Source organism: Colius striatus, chromosome 3 (assembly GCF_028858725.1).
Source record: "Colius striatus isolate bColStr4 chromosome 3, bColStr4.1.hap1, whole genome shotgun sequence".
In the NCBI taxonomy this organism is placed as follows: domain Eukaryota; kingdom Metazoa; phylum Chordata; class Aves; order Coliiformes; family Coliidae; genus Colius; species Colius striatus.
This window is the reverse complement of record NC_084761.1, coordinates 35,286,714-35,307,966: the sequence shown is the minus strand read 5'-3', so window position 1 is coordinate 35,307,966 and position 21,253 is coordinate 35,286,714. Positions and strand designations below refer to the sequence as shown.

Below are 21,253 nucleotides of genomic sequence, written 5' to 3'. Positions count from 1 at the left end.
CCAGGCTCCATGGAGGCAAAGCTAAGTGGTGTCATAGGCATGGGAGGCAGTGAGATAAGGGACTGGAGATTTCAAGCAAACCTCTCAATTTTGCTTCTTGCAATCTTTGTTGCAGTAGAGCAGAGTTGTTAGCCAAAGGCCCAAACCAACTAGGACTTGTTTCTGACTTAAAACTAGGTGGTGTGAACATTGTCCTCAACTGTCATTCTTGGGACTTAACAACAGTGGAATTAAATTTTAGGAAAACCATAACTACAGTCATAGGCACTGCCTATACAGCATGCAAGTTCTTGCACTACATCTAGTAAACATTTAAAGTCTTACTTTTTATCTGCAGAGCAGGTCTGAACTGCATCAAATACCATGGGACTGGACTTAGCATTCCTGTGGGTCACTTCTAGTCCTCTGCTTGTATGAGCTGAATTGCCACAGAAACACAGGGACCTCGAAAGATCATCCCGCTTTTAAAGAGTGGATGTGGATGCAGAAAGAATGCAGACAATGACAATACCTTTATTCCACAGGTCTATACAGATATGAAGAAGTGGAAAGACAGTTTCTAATAAATTCATGTTTAACTTGAAAAGTAACCAGAAAACTAACATTGAAAAAATAGTTAGCAGAGTTTTGTCTGTACTGTTCTCAAATCTTTTACTTGCCAATGAAGTTATTAATTTCCCTTTACTTGCATAAAGCTGTCACCTTTCAAAACATTGGCTTTCCTGTAATACTAGCTTCTGGCACTCCTTTTCTTTGTTCTTAACATGTAAATCTGATCAGTTCCATTAACCAAATAAAAGAAAAATTAAATGAACGTTTACACCTTAAAATTGCAGGGAAAAAAAACCCAAAATAACCTTGAAGGATGAACCTCTTGCCACAAGTTGAACAGAATTATTTTTAATCTCATGTTAAGCTTTACGGTACTTGAACGCGCCCGTTAAGCAAACGCACGTCTCCCGCCCTGCGGGCGGAGTCGAGCGGGACCCTGACCTTGCGGCAGCGATGTCTCGACGACTACTCAAGGCTAGGCGGCGGACGGGGCGAGCAGGTACCGATCGCTCAGAGTCCGCCCGCCAACGGCGCAGGAAGGCGGCCGCCGCCGCTCGCTGACGCCCAGGTCTGCGCCGGCTGCACTGCGCATGCGTCCTGGCTTCTGCCCGGCGCTAAGATGGCGGCGGCCTACAGTATGCACCTCAGCTGTCTGGGAGCCCAGGCCCGTGCTGAGCAGGTGATAGCCCTAGGGGCGTTCGGCTTCCGGGCCTGGCCGTAGGAGAAGCCTCCTCCAACCTTTCTCACTGCTTCCTGGGGCAGTGGCCCTGGCGTTCTCCCCGCGAGTGGAGCAGGGTGTGGCGGCGGTACGCCCTGCGAGGTTTTCTAGCGGTTCCGCGCTCCTCGCCGCTTGCAGCCGATCTTCTCGTCTTGTCTGTCCCCGGGCAGCCAAATCCGTACGGGCCTTCCCGGGTTTTGCGGACCCCTGTGGAAATTACTGGTGCTCAGTGGTGGCTGATGTTTGATGGTGGGGAGGGGGTCGTGTAAGGAGAAAAAAAAAAAAAAAAGAGCGCCTATATTTGGTGGTGCTGTGTTCCTTGTAGTCCCTCTCCGTTTAACCTTTGCTCTCCTCAGCTTTAGGATACATCTGAGAGTCCCGAAAGCAGTATTAGGCCGTCTTATATAGGTAAGCATTAAAAGTTAAAATGATCACCAAGGCAGTTATAAGAGCATACATATTGATTTTTATCACTCTTAACATTTTCTTGAGGGGGAAAAATAGTCATGTTGCCTTATGTAAAATAAACTGAGCTCTTTTTCTGGGAGTCTTTGACTTAGGAAGATACTGTTACTGAAGTGAAAATGTTTTAAGCTTCAGACTTTGGCTGATTATGAAACTTATGAGTTCATGAACTTGCGGTGTGCAGAACTGTTTGGCTAGAGACATGCTAAAATACATATTACATAACTGATTTTTAAAAAGTGAGGAAGTGTATCCTGTTTCCAGGACCTAGTCTAACATAAATGTGATGCCTGTTTTTGAATGGTGAACACTTGTACTAAAGTTGATGGAATTAGCAATGGCACTAAGATGTTTATGGTTTTGAGTGCTTAGGGTTTAGGGAGAGGGAGGATGTTTTCAGTAATGCCAGCGCAAATTAAAATGTTTAATCTCTCAGGTTTGTGTGCAACTCTTTTGGCCTACTGTACACATAGGGTTTCTTGGTGTTTGTTTTTTATTTTGGTTTGTTTTTTAGAAAGAGCAAGTATTGACATCCTTCAGAATGCCCAACTCCAACGCTAAAATTCGTTGTAACCACAGAGGTGGTCAGGAGGTTGGCAGACGGGAGTTGGTTTCCAGGTCTTTGCTAAGTGCTCAGCATTGCCTAGAGGAGCAGGATTTTGGAACTGCCTACGCTCACTATCTCCTGGTACTAAATCTAGCTCCTGAGCTAAAAGCTAGTGTCAAAGTAAGTGCTCTTTGATTTGCTTGAAACAATTCAGTTTACTGTGTTCCTCTTGAGGTTTGGTGACATGTTTTGTCCTTGTGATGTGTTGTAACAGGTTTTGCTACTTAGTCTTCAAAATAAAAGCAGAAAACAGTAGAGACAGACAATAACACGTCTAATAAACTCTCTGCATATGGAAGGGAATTGATAGACTTGGTCTATATGAGTCAACTAAGTTTAATAAAAACAGGGCTTTGTTAGTATTTGCTTGTAGCATAGCAGGCATTAATATATATGCAGGCTTTTAGTATACACTGCTGGGTGATGATTCTCTGGATATCTGAGAGCTTATTTCTTCAAGAGAACCAGCTAACCCAGGAAAATAGCAAATAAATATATATTGCTGCTTAGGGAAATGAAGATGTTCCAGGTGCATGTAAGGATAACTCTAGATGTTTTCAGAGCTTAGCTTCTTACTTCTGGTAAGTACCAGCAACTCAGTGGTGTACGTTTTATTTTCTAGGAAACATTTCAGTATACTCTCTTCAAATGGGCAGAAGAGCTAGATTCTCTGTCACGGATCCAAGATCTCTTTAACTGTTATGAACAAGCACTTGAACTGTATCCGAATGATGAAGTGATATGTAACAGTATGGGAGAACATCTTTTCAGGTTTGTATTCGTGTATATTCAGATTTTGTAAGGACCACATTTAGTATTATGTGTTAATAAGGCCCAATTCAACAGAGCACACAGGACGTGCTTAAAAGAAGAAAACACAACACATGCTTAATGCCACATAGTGTGTGCTGTTGAGCAAAACATCTTTTTGTCAGCTTAGAGTAGCCTAGATCTTGCTTTCTTTCCTGTTAGATCCCTGAGAGCTATTGCCTCTGAATGCCATCTTTTAATTCTGGTCCTTTAGGTCACATATAACAGACCTTTTAAGTGAAGAAGCTGGTTGTGTATGCTGTACTGTGTAGGGCCACTCTTAAATGGGTTGAACTTATGGTCTTATTTCTTAAAGCGTTCTTTTTCTGCTTCTTCCAAACAGTGGAAAAAATAGTGCTTTACTGTTCCTCAGGCTTCTACAGTTGTATGGGACTGGAATTTTAAGACTGATGTCATAGGTCATGGATCCAGATAGTTCTAGTTACATTTGCTTCTTATGATAACTGTGTCTGTTTTAAGGTACAACTCTCGCAACATTGGGTTAAAATGTACACGTTTCTTGCATTACATAGAATTTGGATTTTTCAGTGTTGTCTGATTTTGAAACTAAACTATAGATAATAAAAATTTGTCTCAAGTTTACAGTTTAGTTTTAAAATTGACACTTAATCCAAGCACTAGCAATTCAAAATGTGGTTGTTTTATAGTATGTTCCAGTTAAATACTTTGAAGCAGTTTGGAGGCTTGTAGTATTCACTTGACTGGAAAATCTGAGAGACTAGATTGCAGAATTGCTGCTGTCATAGTGTTACAACAAGTTCTTAAAAAACCTTTTCTAGTTTGTCAACAGGTGCAGTAGTGGATGTAGACTCATGCACACAGTGTTATTTTTGGACTGTCTTTGAATTTTAAAGTTATTTCATTTAGAGCTGTGAATTGTTCCTTTTCATAAGGTAATATCAATGTTTCTAAAGATATTCTTTCTACCTAATGCAAAATATTTCCACTGTCTGTTAGTTGATGTAAGACCTCTTTACAGACCCATACTTACAGATGCTTGGCAGCTGAATGCATGCTTTCTCTTTCTTTCTCCCTTTGCTATTAGAATGGGCTTTAGAGATGAAGCAGCTGGTTATTTTCATAAAGCAGTGAAGCTTAACCCAGACTTTGCTGATGCAAAGGAGAATTTTTACCGTGTTGCAAACTGGCTTGTGGAACGCTGGCACTTCATCATGCTCAACGATACCAAAAGGAACTTTACTTACCTAAAAGCAATTGAGAACGCTGTCCACTCAGGGTGCAAATCTGTTCTTGATATTGGAACAGGAACAGGAATTCTGAGGTGTGTTGTAAGTGTGTATTTAACATGGACTTAATAGAAACATATCTTTTGTTTTAAAAAAATGTAGTTGCTGGTGAAAAATATTTACTTTTAAGCCTTTATTGAGACAAAAATTGGGAAACAAAACAAAGCTTTCAGAAATCCGATTCTCGAGGTTACTGTCTAGTAGTATTTTTTGGAACTTTTTTTTTAATTACTTGTTGCAGATGCCATTTGTGCCAATAACTGTTGTGTAAATTGAATCACTCAGTTTTCTAGTGGTGATGTGTCCTGTCTTTAAATATCGAATCTAGTAGAGAGTGGATTTAGCATAGCTAAGAGAGTATCCCTGTGCTACCTGTATTTTAATAATAGGTCTCAAGGTACCAACCTGTGTGATACCATAGTTACTAGTTCATCTGGAGTCCTGTGTCCAGTTCTGTGCTCCCCAGCTCAAGAGGGACAGAGAACTTCTGGAGAGAGTCCAGCACAGGGCCACCAAGATGATCAGGGGACTGGAACATCTGTCATATGAGGAAAGGCTGCGGGAACTGGGGCTGTTTAGTCTAGAAAAGAGGAGACTGAGGGAGAACCTTGTTAATATTTACAAATATCTAAATGGTGGATGTCAGGAGGTTGGAGCATCCCTTTTTTTGATGGCATCTAGCAATGGGACAAGGGATAATGGGATGAAGCTGGAACACAAAAAGTTCCATTTAAACATAAGAAAAAACTACTAGTTACTGTGAGGGTGACATAGCATTGCACAGACTGTCCAGAGAGGGTCTGGAGTTTCCTTCCTTAGAGGTCTTCAAGACCCACCTGGACACATTCCTATGCGACTTGATCTAGGTGGACCTGCTTGAGCAGGGGAGTTGGATGAGGTGATCTCTAAAGGTCCCTTCCAACCGCTATGATTCTATGACAATGATGATATTTAGCCTTGAACTCTTTCTTAGAAATGGGAAGCAGATGCAGAAATAGAACTTCAGAAAACTCAGTGTCTTGCTATGCTTTACCTAAAATGATTTAAGCTGGATTCTTAAAACGCCTTGATTCTTGGGTTTTGTTGTTTTTTTTTTTAGTATGTTTGCAAAAAAGGCAGGAGCATCTTCTGTTTATGCCTGTGAATTATCAAAAACCATGTATGAACTTGCCCGTGATGTAGTGGCAGCAAATAATATGGAAAAAGAGATCAAACTTCTGCATTTGAAATCACTAGATATAGAAATTCCAAAGCACATACCCGAAAGGTACGTTGTTGCACTCTGTTGCAATGTTACTTTTCATTTGTTCTTAATTTCAGGAAAATACAAAATACCACATGACCTAAACAGGAAATAGCTTTGCCTATGATACTACCCATAATGTGAAATGTTTCTCTGCATGTTTTTTATGTTTTGGTAGAGCAATGCAGAAATGCTAACATGTTCTTTAGATAATAATATCTGTAGTAGATAGGTGTCATAAGTTTAGTTCTTGAGTGGTGGGCACTTTGGGGTATATGCAATTATATTGCAGCCGTAGGAAAAGAGAAACTTGATTATTGCATCATAAAAGTAATTTTAGTTTAGTTTTATACTTAAAAACTTGTTGCTCACTTCTGCAGCCCTTGAGTAGGATGGAGGCCTGTAACAGGGTCTGCAAAAGATAACTGTTTCTGAGACATACCACACCCCTGCAACTGCACATTTGCTTCTGTAATTGTATTGTATATTTCCCTAAGGAAAGTGATGCTGTGTTGGGAGGTGAGAAGGTACCACATGATGTGCATGGCTTTCTGGGTTTGGCATTTGGGAGGCTGGCTGAGCTGACTCTTACTGTGATTGTCAGCGCCTTTTCATGGGAGGAATCCATAAGGCTTTGAGTGTGGCTTTAAATGTCGGTATAAAATTCAGTCGGTGTTGGAATTTGTCTTGTGGGAACAGGTTTGTGTTTGGATTGGGCTTTTTTTTTTTTTTTTTTTTGTCTATACACATCTGACCACCTGTCTATGTAACAGATATCCATGTGATTTGGAAAATTAAGCAGCTTATTTTTTCCAATAGTAAGTCTCTTAAAGCATAGGAAGAGCAAGTGGGACGAATCAACAGTTTAGAATTGCTCTTGGCAAATTAGAATTTGATCAGTATTAAGGCTGTTGGTATATGTGATCTAGGCTTTATGCTGCCCGGCTCCTCCTTGCTCGCTATCCCATTCAGCAGGAGTTCTTCAAGAGAATTTGTACATGTTTGGCAGAAAATTAGTAGAAATCTGAGGGGTTTTTTGTTTGGTTTTGGTATATGTGAAGGACTGGTTTATCACTTCAGCCCACTGCTCCTAGGGATGCAGATTAAATGTGGAAGGGAAATAATCCTTTTTACTTTCAATTACTAACAGTCAAGGGTCTGGTAAAGGCTCATGATCTGAAACACTGAAGCCTCCATGGCTTAGCATGGCAGACAAGCCTTGTCTAATTCGGTCAGCTGAGCTACAGTAACTGACTGTATGTATCCTCTTAGTGTGTAAGATGAGTTACTGGATGTCACCTGTCAGGAATAAACTGTTTCTTATCTGGAAGTGTCTTCCCTTATGACATATTTTGTTGATTTAAGTCCAAAGGATTTAGGGGTTTGGGTTCTTTTTGTCTGCAGTGTAATTTTACTGTGCTTTGAGTATAGTTTTGGGGTTTTTTTTTCCAATTCATTTTTGACACACATGTATGGATACATACACTTGCACAAGATTCAGACAGAATACATATTCTGCAGTGTCATTGCCTGCATGCTCAGGCTGAACCATCTTCCTGTTTTGACTAGATTCTTCCCACACAATTCATTTATAAATGCTGAACAAGAAGTGTTATGGTAAACTCTTGCTCATATTTGTTTTTATCTGCCTCTTGAGTAACATTTAACAGCAATTCAAAACACATAATCTGTTGGAAGATTTAAATTGCACATCTTTATTAGAACTTCAGAACACTGGGAAAAGTTTTGCTCTAGCTCATGTTTGTATCATATTTGTATCGTGAGTGTTTTCTTGAATGACTGTTAACAAGAGTGTGTTATATGTTGTATTTCATGGTGTTCTTTTTCTTATCCAGAGTTTCCTTGGTTGTCACAGAAACAGTTGATGCTGGTTTATTTGGAGAAGGAATTGTGGAGAGCTTGATACATGCTTGGGAACATCTACTTTTACAACCAAAGGTAGGTGATGCGGGTATATCCATTTAAATGGGATGCTTGTATTGTCTAATGTATATTATTGCATATATATGTGTGTGTGTACTGTGCCCACATTCACAGACTTAGGTGAAAAAACTGTCTTGTAAATACTTCTTTCCTGTTACTTTTTTTTTATGAATGATCTTGGTTTGTTTTATGAATTTGATTTTGGTAAAAGGCAATGAGGCAGCCTGCATACTTTGTACTTGGGTAAGCTCCTGTTCTGAATAGGCAGGTACTTGCAATGCATGTTTCCCTGATACAACCTTCTGTCATACAGAGGTGGTTCACTCTTTTATCACTGTCCACTTGGTTTTTTTCTTCCCCTCCCTCCCCTGCCCCAGCTCCTTTTAAGTGACACCAAAGGGATTTGTGTGTGTTTTAAAGGCACTGTTTTCCTGAAAGTTTTATTACAACCTGATTGTTTTGAGATACAAATTAGTATCAGAAAGTCATGTCAATTTAAGTAGAAAAGGCTGAATTACAGTAGAATTATTTCTGATCGTAACACTAGGGGAACGGTCAATTACAATTTGGTGAACGTGCCATATGATTATACTCTTGACTTATTTTTACTAACTTCGAACTTATTTGGAAAACTAAACAATTTCATTGTACCTTGGATTTTACTTTAGGTATTTTGCATTTTAGCTAGTATACATTAAGCAGAGTAATATGAGAAGGAGTGTTTATAGGTTAACTTCTGTTAAGTTTTATGAGTTAGACGGATTTATCTTCGATGTTGCCTTGATTCCAACTACTTTAAAACAGAAAAGTCTTACAATACAAAAGCTTTCAGCCAGATGTTAAACTGAAATTGATGACCTCTAGTGTTAAGTATAGGAATGATACATAAAGGTAAGGTCCTCAAATGTTTCAATATACTCTTAACAGGACAGAAATGAAAAATTACTTTTAGAATCGCATAGAGTAAGTAGTAGACTGAAAAGTAAAGCTGCTGCATGGATATATTCTAACACAGTATTTAAGGAACTCCTTTAATGTTCGACTGGAATGACAAAGTCCAGAAACTTTACTAGTCAGTAGGAACTTACTGATGTTGTGAATATAATCTTGGATGGTCATTAATATATAACCCTAGGCTTTGCATTAATGGTAGACATAGCATATTGTCTCATTGCATGTTGTTCATGTTTTCACAGCCTAAAAACCAAGATGTCACTACTGCACACTATGGTAGAGTTATTCCTGCAAGTGCTAAAATATTTGGGATGGCAGTGGAATGCAAAGAGATACGTAGACATCACAGGTGTGTTTAAACTCTAGCACAATTTGAACTTATATTTGTTATTTGGAAAGCATGACCACTGGATTTTATTGAGTATTTTTTGTTTGCTGTTCTGTTTATTTTTTTGAATGGATGATGATCTGTTTTACTAAACATATTTCTGTTCTTATCCTTCCACTTCTTTTCCAGGCACTTCCCCTGCCTTGCTTTTGTGGTTCAGGCTTTCTGGGTCACTTCATCTGAACCTCTTCTTTCTTAGTTATAATGAAATACATGCCCTTAATACATACTTGCATAGTAAAGAAATTTAATTCCTTAATGGTAAAATTACTTCTTAATTTCTGTATTAGAGAATCTTGGATTAGCACTTGACCTTTATCCTCATTTTACCCGCTTTATAATCTGCTCCATACCTTGCTTCTGGATATAACCCTCTCAAGAAGATGAGGACAGGATTTTGTAAAGCCTAAGTGTTAACCCTACCTAGCATTATCGTTCTGAATGTGTGCCTCACCTAGTTCTGACCTAGCACACCATAGGATTTCTTTGCTGAGACCAGTTCTGGCAGTGTATCAGTTACTTCTATGTTAATTTTTATTCTCGTCTTCTAGAGCAGTATTCCTGGATGGAGACAGTCTTTGTCCGAGAGGTTTGGATGTGATGTATTTTTTTTTTTTTTGTATTAATCTTGCCGAAGACAAAGAAAATACTAACTTTTACAGGAGCTTCAGTGTATTGAACAAAAAATAGCCAAGCTTTGTCAGTGACTTTTCTAATGCAGTAAACCTGGATGATGGCAAGAAAGAGACAGAAGTACCCATAGTAGATAGTCAGAGAAGAACTTTTAGAAGTTAATGATTCATCAGTTAGAAGATAGGGTTTAGCCTTGAAACATGGCATTGACTGTTCCTTAAAGAATTTAGACAGGATTAAAGTTCATATACTCTAATTTTGGCTTGTTGAATTAATAATCCATTCTTACAGTATAGCTTAAGGTCAGGTTACTAGCAGGACTGAAACAATTGCAACAAATAATTATATGCTGCAGAGAGAGGAAAAATGTCACTTCTGAATTTCCTGCCCTGATAGTTTGGGATCTATTTTTGTTCCAGTAAAAACACATGTCTATTTTAATAAATGCTAAGTGCTTATTTTCAGGTTTAACTATCCAGATCTCGCTGAATTATTCTCATGCATATGTCTACATTAGCTTTGTTTTCATGATGTACAGCAAAACTGGGTTTAGGAGTTGTTTTTTTTTTTTTTTTTCTGAGCAGTAGGCCTAATGAAATAGTGTGAAGGTATCTCTTTTCTCTTGGTATTTTTATCATCTAACATAGTGTGTGTTCTACATGTGATACAACTTTTCTTTGAGCTTTTCATCATGATTTTTTTTTTTTGAGTAGTTATAAGTAGATGTGGAGTAGGGTTTTTTTTTTTTCTGAAGTACATTTAAAAATGTGTGTAATCTATCATCAAACACTGATTCACCTTGCTGAGGGAGGGAATCTCCTTCCATTCCACTTGTTGCTAACCACTTACCTGTCTCATCTGATCGGCTTTGTGTTCTGTCCCTTTGTTTTAGCAGTTTTATGCTGATTTTCTTGTGCACTGATTATTTTTAAGCTGTGGAGGTTTTTTTCCCCCCTTAAATATAGTGAAATTCTAGATAAATCATACCATTTTTCTTGTAATTCTATTTTTGGTGCACTTAAGCTAATTTTACAAAAGTTTTGTTTACCCCTTATTGTAGTTTCATGTTTTAGTGATAATTGCGATGTTTCTTTACTGTAGCTGGTGCTACTTGTACCCATTGCTGATGTTCCCTAGAAAGACTATAGGGCCTAACTCTTCTGTGATGTTATGTTTGTTTTTTTTTTTTAATAGTTAGCTTTAATCTTCTACTGAAGTCATTACTTTCTCTTTGGAGTGATTGTTTCACATCCATGTGAAATGGTCTTACTTCCAGAAGAACAAATGAACTGACAAACTTGTGAAAAGACTTGAGTTCTACTAAGGATAAATTTAGACTTGCATGACACTTTTAAGATACCAGAGTGTAGTACATACTGTTTTTACAGTTTGAACTAGGTGACTTTCAAGAGTCGTATGTAATCGTAAAATAATGTTCTAGGAGAACATAGGTGTGCTGCTTTAGTGCATCTACATTTAGTAATTTTGAACAAAATATCCCAGAATGTGGATTAATTTATTAAGTCACTGTAAGACTTGCAGGTTTTAGATATTTTCTTTTAATTTTGTTAATCAATTAGGCCCTGTAAAGAGGAGGAATAAAGTGTCTATATGCCTGTGCATACGTATTGACACCAGAAGGACTCACGACAATATAATAATCTGCTGATCTCTTCCACAAAAGCAGCAACTGTTCTGATTTAGTTTTAGTTTTTCATTTGAATTCATGTATTATTTAAAATTCAAATGAAGGAGAACATGTTCTTATCCATGTTACTAAAATATCCAAGTTATTTCACTGAGCAGGTAGGAAGATTGCAATTGTTGATAATGTTGCTGTATTTTTTAATATTTATTGTGAAGTATTTACTACTTTGTGCTTTCTGTAGTTCACATACAGTTTTATTGCTAGAGAATGTCCTCCGAATACACAGTCCATTTCAGTTTTGTATTTTAGCTATGCATAATGGTCAAAATATATTTGCCTAAGAATCTAGGTTATTACAAAAGGCAACTCAGTTCTGCAATTCAGAGCTTCAAGGACACGACTGCCTAGGCTTAGTTGTAGGGAGATCTTTTGCAAGGAGGGCAGAGGGCAGTTTCCTGAGAAAGTGATTGAAGATTAAAAATAATTCTAGAAACAGAAATTTAACTAGTTGTCATTTCAACTTCTGAGTGCTAGAAATCAGTGTAAGAATGTTGACTTGATAGCAGTCACTTAAAAGAGGAAGTACTGACTCACAGACAGGTATAGCTTGGGCGGGACTTGTGTCGTAATTTCCCGACTCATACTTTGAAAATGAGGCTATATCTTAAGTCCTCAAACCTAGGAGATGGACAGTGTATGTAAGTAGGTTTGTTTGGGTTTTTTTTAACACAGTTACAACATTCTTTTGCCTTTGAAGCTTTTTGTATAAGGTTGTTTCTAGAAACCTGTGCTCTTATGACTTAGAAGAAAGGATACATGTGTTGTGAGTTGTCAAAGCCTTTTTCACCAAGAAATCAACATTGAAATTTTTTTTGCATCTGTAGAACTATGAAAAATACCTTATTCCACAATAGATTTGGTTTGATAAGTAAAGTTTTATGCCAAAGAGACTTCAAAAATGCATTTTTGTATTGTATATCTATCTATCTATCTTTGTTCTTGCTGTTCTGTTCACCAGGAAGAAAAACCTTCATTATCTAATGCAGCAGCACAAGAAAAGCTCTATTTCTTCTTATTACAGGATATATTCTTCTTTATAGTTTTCTATCAAGACGCAGTAAGTTGTACTTAAGGGGGAAAAAGTCTGTGGCCTGTAATGAAGGACATAGTAGGTTGGCTTTTTTCTCAGTTTCTAGTGACAACAATCAATTCTGATTCTTGAAAGCCATGTGTGTTTTCTGTGCTTTAGAGACCCTCTAAATGCAACCTCACAGAATATTTGTTTTGTTTCTCTTTTCTTACAGTCTGTGCATCAAAAAATACTTAGCCAGCCTGGGAAGAATTTCCTTTGGGTTTTGCTGGTCAAATTATTTGTAGTTTCAGTTCTTGCCTTTTTTTCCTTTATTTTCAGGGTGGGAATGCAAGAAGTTGCTGGTGTGTGCTTGTCAGATTCAGTGCAGTTCTTTAGTCCAACGTATGCTTCTCTGGGCTCAGAGGAAACTCTTGAACCTTACACCACTGAGAAGCTCAGTCGTATTCCTGGAGGTTACTTACCTCTGACAGAGCCCTGTCAAATAATGACAGTAGATTTCAACAATCTGCAGGTAATGTTTGTTTTTTTACATCCTTTGTAAGTAATCTATTTATGAGTAATGAGAGCCCTGTACCTTATTTGCTTTCTGAGTTCAATTTCAGAACAGTTCATAGATGCAAAGTTGGCAAGGCTGTATTGAAGTCCTCCACTGGTTTTGATACTTATCTAGTTGTGTATTGATGTAGTTCATCAGATGACAGTCTGTGCATTTTTGAAGGTGGAGATTTTTTTTATTTGTTTTGCATAGTTTAGGGAACTAAACTGTTTCACCCTAGGATTAAGCAACTGCCAGCCTCAGGGAGGAGAAAGAATACAGCAGAGACATCTTAAATGGTTTATGCAGTTGTGGAGCTGACGTAGTTTATTCCTCTGAAGTTAGTCTTCCAGCAACTCTTGGAGACAAAAAAGAAAGGATGTGCTTTACATCTGGCATAAAAATGTCTGTAACTGTTGATGAATAAGCGTGAAAGTGAAGAGAGATGAAAAACTGATTTTATCCTATCCAAGCAGTTTGATTCCACCCTTCAGCTCTTTTGGTATCTTACAGTATTTGTGTAATAGGATATTCTGAAATGTGAGAGCATTTTTTTGTGTTTTCCACAAAATATATTTGTATGTGGATATTAAATAGACCTGAACCGTGAGACAACAACCTCAGCTGCTCACAGACGAACATGCTGAAAAGATGATACACCTGATCTCTGGTGTTTTTCTTGCTCATTGACTGTGGTAAGGAGTTAGCACTGACTCAGAGCTGAAAATAGATTGTTATATAAATTAAAATTATTCTTGGCTACTGCTTGGTCAGGGATTTCAATATTTGTGAATCAATAGCTTTTCCTAGTTGGTTGGTCTGACATCTTGAAATTAAAAATGAAATAGGAAACGACTCTTCAGTATACTACTAGGAGCAATTTCTCTGTGACTTAGTATTGCTTCTGCTTCTAACATCAGTAAGAAACTATTACTCTCATCTGAGAGTTGCCTACTCTTAATCATCTGCCTGCAGGCAAACATGTAAAGATAATTTTAAAGAGTAAAGAAGGGTTTTGCTCTTTAAACTGTATTTCAGAACTCCTCCTTTGAAGTTTATTAGACTAATAGAGTGTTCTGTCATGAATTGGTAAGATATCTTAAAGGGAAAAAAACAATTAGTTTATTTGAAATTGTTGGTTACTACTTGCTGTTACTTTGTCACTGGACAAATATGGCAGTTCTAAACACTAGAACTACTTTGAACCTGAGCGGTTTAGGTTTTCTTATTTGTTTTGTTGTGGCCACACTGGGTGTTCAGTCAGTGCAGGTTAAAAATAAATAAGAAAAGTTTTCAAGGAACCTGAGAGTGACTGAGTTTGTTTTGTCATGAACATATCTGTGTGTTCAATCAGCGCAGCTTAAAAATAAAGAAAAATAGTCTGTGCTCCTCTTGTAAGGATAGCAGGGGTTTTTTTTATTTCAAGTGGTAGCAGAATTACCTACTAAAGATTGAAATTTAGATAAATTGCTTAGCACTAGTAAGGTAATTTCAGAGACCTGTTTTCTAAACTTGTATTTCAAAGAATGAGAGGGGTGTTGCATTTATTCTGAACTGAGAAAAAGGCTTAAAATATTATATAGCAATCTTTCTCAAACTGAGTTGTAGGAGGCTTCGAAGACATTAGTACAGGTCAGGGAAATGATGATAAGAAGTAAAAACTGGAGAAAAAAAAGAAGCAGCTGCATTCTGTTGCTTACTTTATTAGTGCTATTAGTAACAGCAGCAGCTCAGTTCCTCCCAGGCAAGGGAACATGATGTGCCTGTAATCATAGGCTCCAGACACTTGCACCTAGCCAGATACTACCTGTGCGCATGTTTGCTGGCAGCAGATCAGTGCCACTGGGAGTGGAAGTGAGTGTTTACCTCAGCAGCCAGTAATTAAAGCTTAGTTTTACTTTCAGGCCCTAAAGGAACTGTGCTCTTGCCAACAATTACAGATTTTGACTCTTCCTAATTTTCATGAGAAGTTACTGTAATATTTGAAAAATTCTGGATAAAACATAGAAACTTGATAACTGCATTCTTTCTGTAGTTTTTCCTTCTCTTTGTATGCCCATTTACTTTTTTTAATGCAAGGGATTTTTTCTCATTCAGAGGTTGTAAATGTGTGTCCTGGTTTCAGCTGGGACAGAGTTAAATTTCCTCCTAGTAGCTGCTATAGGACTGTGTTTTCGGTTTAGGCTGAAAAGAATGTTGATAAGAGGGATGTTTTGGTTATTGCTAGCAGGACTGCAGGGGTGGGAGGGGAACGGAGTCCATGTGAGCTAGGAGGAAGCATGGCCATAACAGCTGACCCAAACTAGCCATAGGGCTGTTCCATACCATAGGATGTCATGTCCAGTATAGAAACTGGGGACAGCTAGCAGTGAGGGGTGGATCTGTGCTTGGGCAGTGGTGAGCACTTTTTTTTTTTTTTTTTAGTTTGTTTGAGGTTTAATTTTTTTCCTTCTGTTTTTTTTCCATTTGTTTGTTTTCCTCTTAATTACTATTGTTATATTTTATTTCTCTTACTGTTATTATATTCTCTTTTAATTTAGTTACTATACTTGTTCTTGTCCTAATTCATGAGTCTTGATTTATTTTTTTAAATGTTTTTTTTCCTTTTTCCCTCTTCTGTTCTCCCCATCCTATGGGAGGCATGGGGAAGGGGGATTGATTGCTTGGGGCTTTTGTTGTCGGCTCAGCTTAAGCCAGGACAATGTGAGTTAGCATTGTTTTGTTTTTTTACTGAGTATTCCTGCATCATTGCTGTATTTTCTTTGCTGTCTCTTTAACTACACTAGTTGATAAATTGCCATCCTGATGTGCTAGAGCTGTTTGAGTCTGTAATTGTCATAAAAAAACAGAAAAAGGTTTATGCAGTGGACAAATATGAGGGACAGATATGGGATAAGTAGCATGGTAGAGAGCAGAGAAAACTGAAATAACTGTCTTCAAGTAAGTTTTCAAGAGTTGTGTGCCACAAGAAACAATGGATGAAAACTGTGGGCAAGCTGCTTTTGAGGAATAATCAGGAAGAGTCTTTAACACCAAATACACTTCTAAGCAGGTATAACTTCCCAGAAACTGAGAAACAGGTGCATGCTTGTGCTCTTGCTGTCTGTCTTTAGGGGCTTACTGCCAGAGAAGCTTCAACTTGTTACTCTTTTCTGTTCCACTTTAGCATGTACAGAAAGAATGCTACCATGTACAGAAAGAAAGACTAGCAGCAAAGCACTTTTGTTGAAGAGCAGTGGCATCTTACTAAGAACTTTATTAGCATCCAGTAAATGCAGCATGTGCGTTGTTCAGCCATCTCTGAATTGTGAGAAAAGAGGTAGACAAACTCTTGGAGAACACAGTGAAAATAAAGAGGGAAAACCTAAAAATGCAGCATGTGAGAGCTACTTGTGTTCTTAGAATGGAACTTCTCTTTTGTCATGTGTATTTTCAGATTGAAACTTCCGAGAGGACAAATGTTGACATATGGAGACCAGGAAGCTAATAAATGTTTAGGAAAGGCTGTTACTAAGCAGAATGGTTGTGACTAAGAGAATCTTTGGTCCTTTGCCCTCTTGTTAATTGGTTTATGCCAGAACTGTCTGTTAGGGCTAGGCCTTTTACATTTGTGAATGTTGGTAGCAGAATGTAATTACTGAGCAAAATAAATTATGCTTAGAAGAGGACTTAATTCCTGTTACATAGTCAGAATTTTTTAGGAGTATTGGAGAATTAATTACCTGATCCCTATAGGGGAGATCTTGGCTCTTCCCAGTAGTGAAATTGTACATGCCTGAGTTTTTACACAAAGTCTATAGCCCAGGTAGCAGAGAAGATATCCTCAGGGATGTTTGACTTAGTGTTTTTGTAGTGATTTTAGCAAACCTCAATCCAAGCAAATTTGGTGTTTACATACAGTACTTCTAGAACTGATTGAACACAGATTTTAAGTGAAGTTTGTGCCTAAGCATTGGCTTGAACCCAGCCCAAAAATCTGTCTCTGGTTTTATTATTTCTCATAATGCAATCCTTGCCAATCTAAAGCCTTTCTTGCCATTTTCAGTGGTTTTAAATATATACATCCTTAGATATAGGCATGTTTGATTTTTATGACTGATGGATGCACGTTGGGCATGTGGATAATTGCACCGTGGTAAGTCAGTTCCTATGCTAGTGATACGTATTGTAATGGCTTGTTAACTTCAAGTTTCTGTTGGGTGCCCTCATGGATTGGTGCAGAAATTTGGGTGACTTAATAGAATAAAAACTGGTTTTTTACTTATGGATAGAAACTCTCACACTTATTTTTTCCATCTTTCCACTTTGATCAGGAGCTGAAAAGCCTTGCAACTAGAAAGCCCTGGAAGCTCAGCCTACCTGTCACTGAAGGAGGAATGCTAGATGCTATTGTGGTGTGGTTTGTACTACAGCTTGATGATGAGCACACTCTGTCTACAAGTCCCAGTGAGGAAACTTGCTGGGAGCAGGCAGTCTTCCCTGTTCAGGGCCTCCATGGTATGTCCTGGGAACTTTCTTGATGCGATGCATTAACTTGTTTTCACCTAGTTAGGTTAAGTCAGGAAGTGACAGCAAACAAGTTTAGAAGAAAAACAGTTTAGCTGTGGAGACAGTTCCTGATCATGTTTCTGGACTGCAGTGCCGAGTCTGCGTCAGGGCTTGTTTGTGGGCTTCTGCCCTTAATCAGAGAAGGGACCTGCTTAAGATCTGAGAGAACACTTTTCATTAAATTGGATTTTTTTCTATACTGAATAAAATGCATTGCCTAGTGCAAGACAGTTTAAGGCAAATGTTAACACATCATTGCAGATTTCAGCTTGTGGACTACAGACTAGAACAGTTCTTTCATTAGTAACAACTAATGAAGAAATGAGATAATGCTTTTTTCTCATTTTGTCGTTTGGGTTTTTTTTAAGCACTGTGTGACTGCTTCAGCAATGTTTGCTGTAAAGTTATTGATATAACTTTTGTTGTGCTGTTTTGCCAAGATTATTCTGTGAAGACTGGAGATACTGTGATGATGGAAGTTTGCTGCCAAGACTGCTACTTGAAGATCCAGAAGATTTCTTTAGCTTCAGAGTGTAGGATGGACTTGAGTGATAGAGACAACACATTGAGTTTGGGCAACGAGGCTGAATTATGCAATGCACTGGCAGGTCTTCAGACAACAAGTGAACAGGATGGTAGTGGTCAAGTCTGTGTGTTGGAATCCACAGAAATAGCCCTGCTGAATGATGTACAGTACCATGAATGCTTTAAAGCTGCCATGAGTAAGGTGCTCTTGTCATTAAATCCAAATAAGGATTCGCAGTCCATGGATGTTGATGGACATGGCAGTGGAATGGACCTCCAAGAGAGTCAAACCAAGAGCTCTCTAGATTTGGCTCCTAATCCTTTGTACATATTAGATGTAGCTGAAGGCTTCTCCATCCTGCCAATTATAGCTGGCAAACTCGGACCAGTTAGAGCCTACAGTTCTATTGAGAAAGAACAGCACCAGGCAGCACTTAATGTAATTTCAGAAGCTAACCATTTCCCTAAGGAAACATTAGAGTTTTGGCTTAGCCACTTAGAAGACGAAAGCATGGTGCTGCAGAGACCCAAATCAGACAAACTGTGGAGCATTATTATCTTAGATGTTGTAGAGACATCAGGTTTAATCCAGCAGGAGGTGATGGAAAAGGCTGCAATATCCAGGTAGAGTACAAATGGACAAAAGAATTCTTCAAAATATGTAATTATCTGAACGCTTTGGGAAATACTCCTCCTGACCACAAAACTATGTCATGTTGATTCTATAGAGCAGGTAAAGCTTGTTTTCTGAACAGATCAAACCTCCCAGTGTTTCTGGTGTAACCATTGCATACATGCATCTTTTTAAAGGAGTGTTAAGATTTTACTTTCATAGACATCTTTATATGTTATATGCAAGAATATGAATGGAAGATATTACTGCTTGGTCTGTGAGAAGTTGCCAGGATAGCCAACATCTTAGTAATAACTGAGGTGTTTTTTTAATGCATGGTTAGAAAAGCCCAGATTTCTGTATGTGTCAAACTGCCACTGGAACAAACTGGTGCTGGTAAAAGGCAAACATACGTGTTAGAACAGCGAAGGAGGCAGCAGGAAAGCTAGCTGTTGCCCAGGGCAGAGAGTGGTGGGAAGGAACGCAGAGCAAGGGAAAGAAAATAATGGAAATGGGTGGCAAAAAAGTACGTCAAGTTTTTTTTTTTTTTTGGTGGTGCCAGGGAATCTGTTCACTTTCATGCTTAGTGGTGGCAGAGTATTCCAGACAATTTACTTTCATTACCTTTTTAAGTTTTGAATAAATCTTTGGATGACTTGAAATACTTCTTCCTGTAAGAACAAATGCGAAATTACCTTGACTTCTGCCAGAATCGAAATCTGTTGGCATAACGCAGTACTTTGCTACCTCATTCCTTTGAAAAGAGGTCTGCTATAGGAAAAAGAAACCTAAACCATTCTGTATTGAATTGGGGGTGTTTGGTATTATGGTGAATTAAAGCTTCTTTTGTGTTGCTGCTCTTAGCAGCCCGAGTACTCTGCAGCAAGAGACCCAGCAAGGCTAAGGCATTTTTCCAGGAAAAAGTGCTGTCTCCTGTATTGCTGTCAGCTTTAAACACTCAGAGGAGGGTGACTTAAATTCCCACCAGGTTTTCTTCCCCTATGGGTGTGTTGCCTCCTTAACCAGGGCTCCCCAAGAGTATATACTCCCTGACTTCAGTTTTATTAAACATTTCTTCTACTCCTTCAGTATTAAATGTCAGTGCTGTGAATAAATCCCACTGTCTTTAAGTGCTGCCATTTCCAATATTGACACTGAGAAAAAATTAGTTAGTTTTAGTCTTATGCAACCAGTTTTTGTTTTTTATGATAGAGCCATCTAGTCAAATGGGATCAAACTCAAATGCTTATGAGCACATGGCTTCCTAAATGTAGTTCACGTTCTTTCATTACTGTGGGATGACAGGCCTGAAGAGTGAAATCTCTCTCATTTTACAGATGTTTACTTCACAGTGGAGGGAAGATTTTCCCACAGTATGTGTTGGTATATGGGATGCTTGTAGAATCAGAGTCTCTGCTACTGGAGAGTGCTGTTCAAGGAACAGAACCAACACTTGGGTTCAACATAGCCCCTTTTATCAACCAGTTTAAGGTAGGAAGTTGGTGAGTGTCATGCAGGCACACTTTCAAAGCCTGCAGCTGTCTAGCTCTCTTGTTTTGCTGTAAACTGCAAGAAAACTGAAAAGCTGAAACTTTTTCATGTGACCAGACAGATACTTAAGAATAAACTAAAATAGGTAACTTCTCCCCCACCATCTCAAAAACAAATGTTTTATCTGAGTAATGAAAGACACAATGTTTCTGTACAGAAGAGTGATTGTGCTGTTACTATCTCCTTCATCACCTTGTATCCCAAGAGTCACATTTCAAAAGGGATTGTTTGCATTTTGGCTCTCTCTCTCAGTCATTATAATAATTCCTAGAAAACTTTGAATTATGATTCAGTATTTGAACATTTTCATGATTAATAGATGCCTGAAGTTATGGTATACTCTCTTAGGTCCCTGTTCATGTATATTTGGATCTCTCTACGTTACCATGTGTACCTCTGAGCAAGCCCATAGAGCTTTTAAGGCTGGATCTCATGAACCCTCTGGTGAACAGCTCCAGCAGAGAAGTGAAGGTGAGTGGCGCATCTATATAGTTAGAAGGCAGCTTAACTGCTTACCTTGGCTGAGAACTTCAGTACAGGAATTACTTGTCTTGCAGGCATCTTGGAAATAGATTGAAACCACTTCTATTTCCTTGCTTCATTGAAAAGGGTGTAACTGATTAAATTAATATTTTAAAAATTTTTTAGGTACAAATTTCTAAGTCTGGCAAAGTCACTGCAATTCCCTTCTGGTATCACATACATCTAGATGAAGACCACTGCTTGAATACATCTGATGAGTCCTCACACTGGAAACAAGCTGCAGTTGTTCTTGATGAGCCCCTCCATGTTGAGGTGGGAGATGAACTTAAGCTTTATGTTCAACACCACAAAAGCAATATTAGCATTACTGTTAAACAGTGAAGAATGTCATGGGTAAACTTGTGTGGTTAACTATCTATGCATAAATTGACTTTAGAACATCACTGATACTAATTTATATTAAAGTCTAAACTTTATCTACTGATCAAAAAGGTGATGGTGTTGCTTTAATAGTAGATACTGGTGTTCTACTGCTGCACTAAAACCTGCCCTGTAACAGTATCTTACCAAACAGTTAGGGGAAGTGTTGTCTTCACCCCAACCACAACCATGCTCCATGAAATACAAGTTATTTTCAGCAAGGCATTTTCAGTGAAGTGGTGCAGTTTTCTGGAG

General features: G+C 38.3%; 1 protein-coding gene across 2 annotated transcripts; it reads left to right on the top strand.

Moving 5' to 3' along the window:
- The first annotated feature begins 1,149 nt into the window (after positions 1–1,149).
- Positions 1,150–21,069, top strand: PRMT9 (protein arginine methyltransferase 9). 2 transcript variants are annotated; one of them, XM_061991739.1, is made up of 14 exons: positions 1,150–1,231; positions 1,627–1,678; positions 2,250–2,462; positions 2,965–3,113; positions 4,219–4,455; positions 5,520–5,687; positions 7,520–7,622; positions 8,804–8,910; positions 12,642–12,834; positions 17,172–17,355; positions 17,847–18,555; positions 19,882–20,035; positions 20,444–20,566; positions 20,744–21,069. In XM_061991739.1, exons 3-14 carry the CDS (start codon positions 2,277–2,279, stop codon positions 20,957–20,959), a joined length of 2,529 nt encoding a protein of 842 aa, XP_061847723.1. In that variant the 5' UTR covers positions 1,150–1,231; positions 1,627–1,678; positions 2,250–2,276; the 3' UTR covers positions 20,960–21,069. The 2 variants fall into 2 exon arrangements, with proteins under 2 accessions (XP_061847723.1, XP_061847724.1); XM_061991740.1 differs by having other exon boundaries at positions 1,167–1,678.
- The last annotated feature ends 184 nt before the right edge of the window (positions 21,070–21,253 follow it).

What these genes read in the sequence shown, in the direction of transcription:
- PRMT9 (XM_061991739.1), top strand. Translation starts at nt 2,277, where the DNA reads ATGCCCAACTCCAACGCTAAAATTCGTTGTAACCACAGAGGTGGTCAG. An exon ending in ACAGGAACAGGAATTCTGAG is followed by an intron (nt 4,456 to 5,519) that starts GTGTGTTGTAAG and finishes TTTTTTTTTTAG; the next exon opens with TATGTTTGCAAAAAAGGCAG. An exon ending in GAAAAGGCTGCAATATCCAG is followed by an intron (nt 18,556 to 19,881) that starts GTAGAGTACAAA and finishes CTCATTTTACAG; the next exon opens with ATGTTTACTTCACAGTGGAG.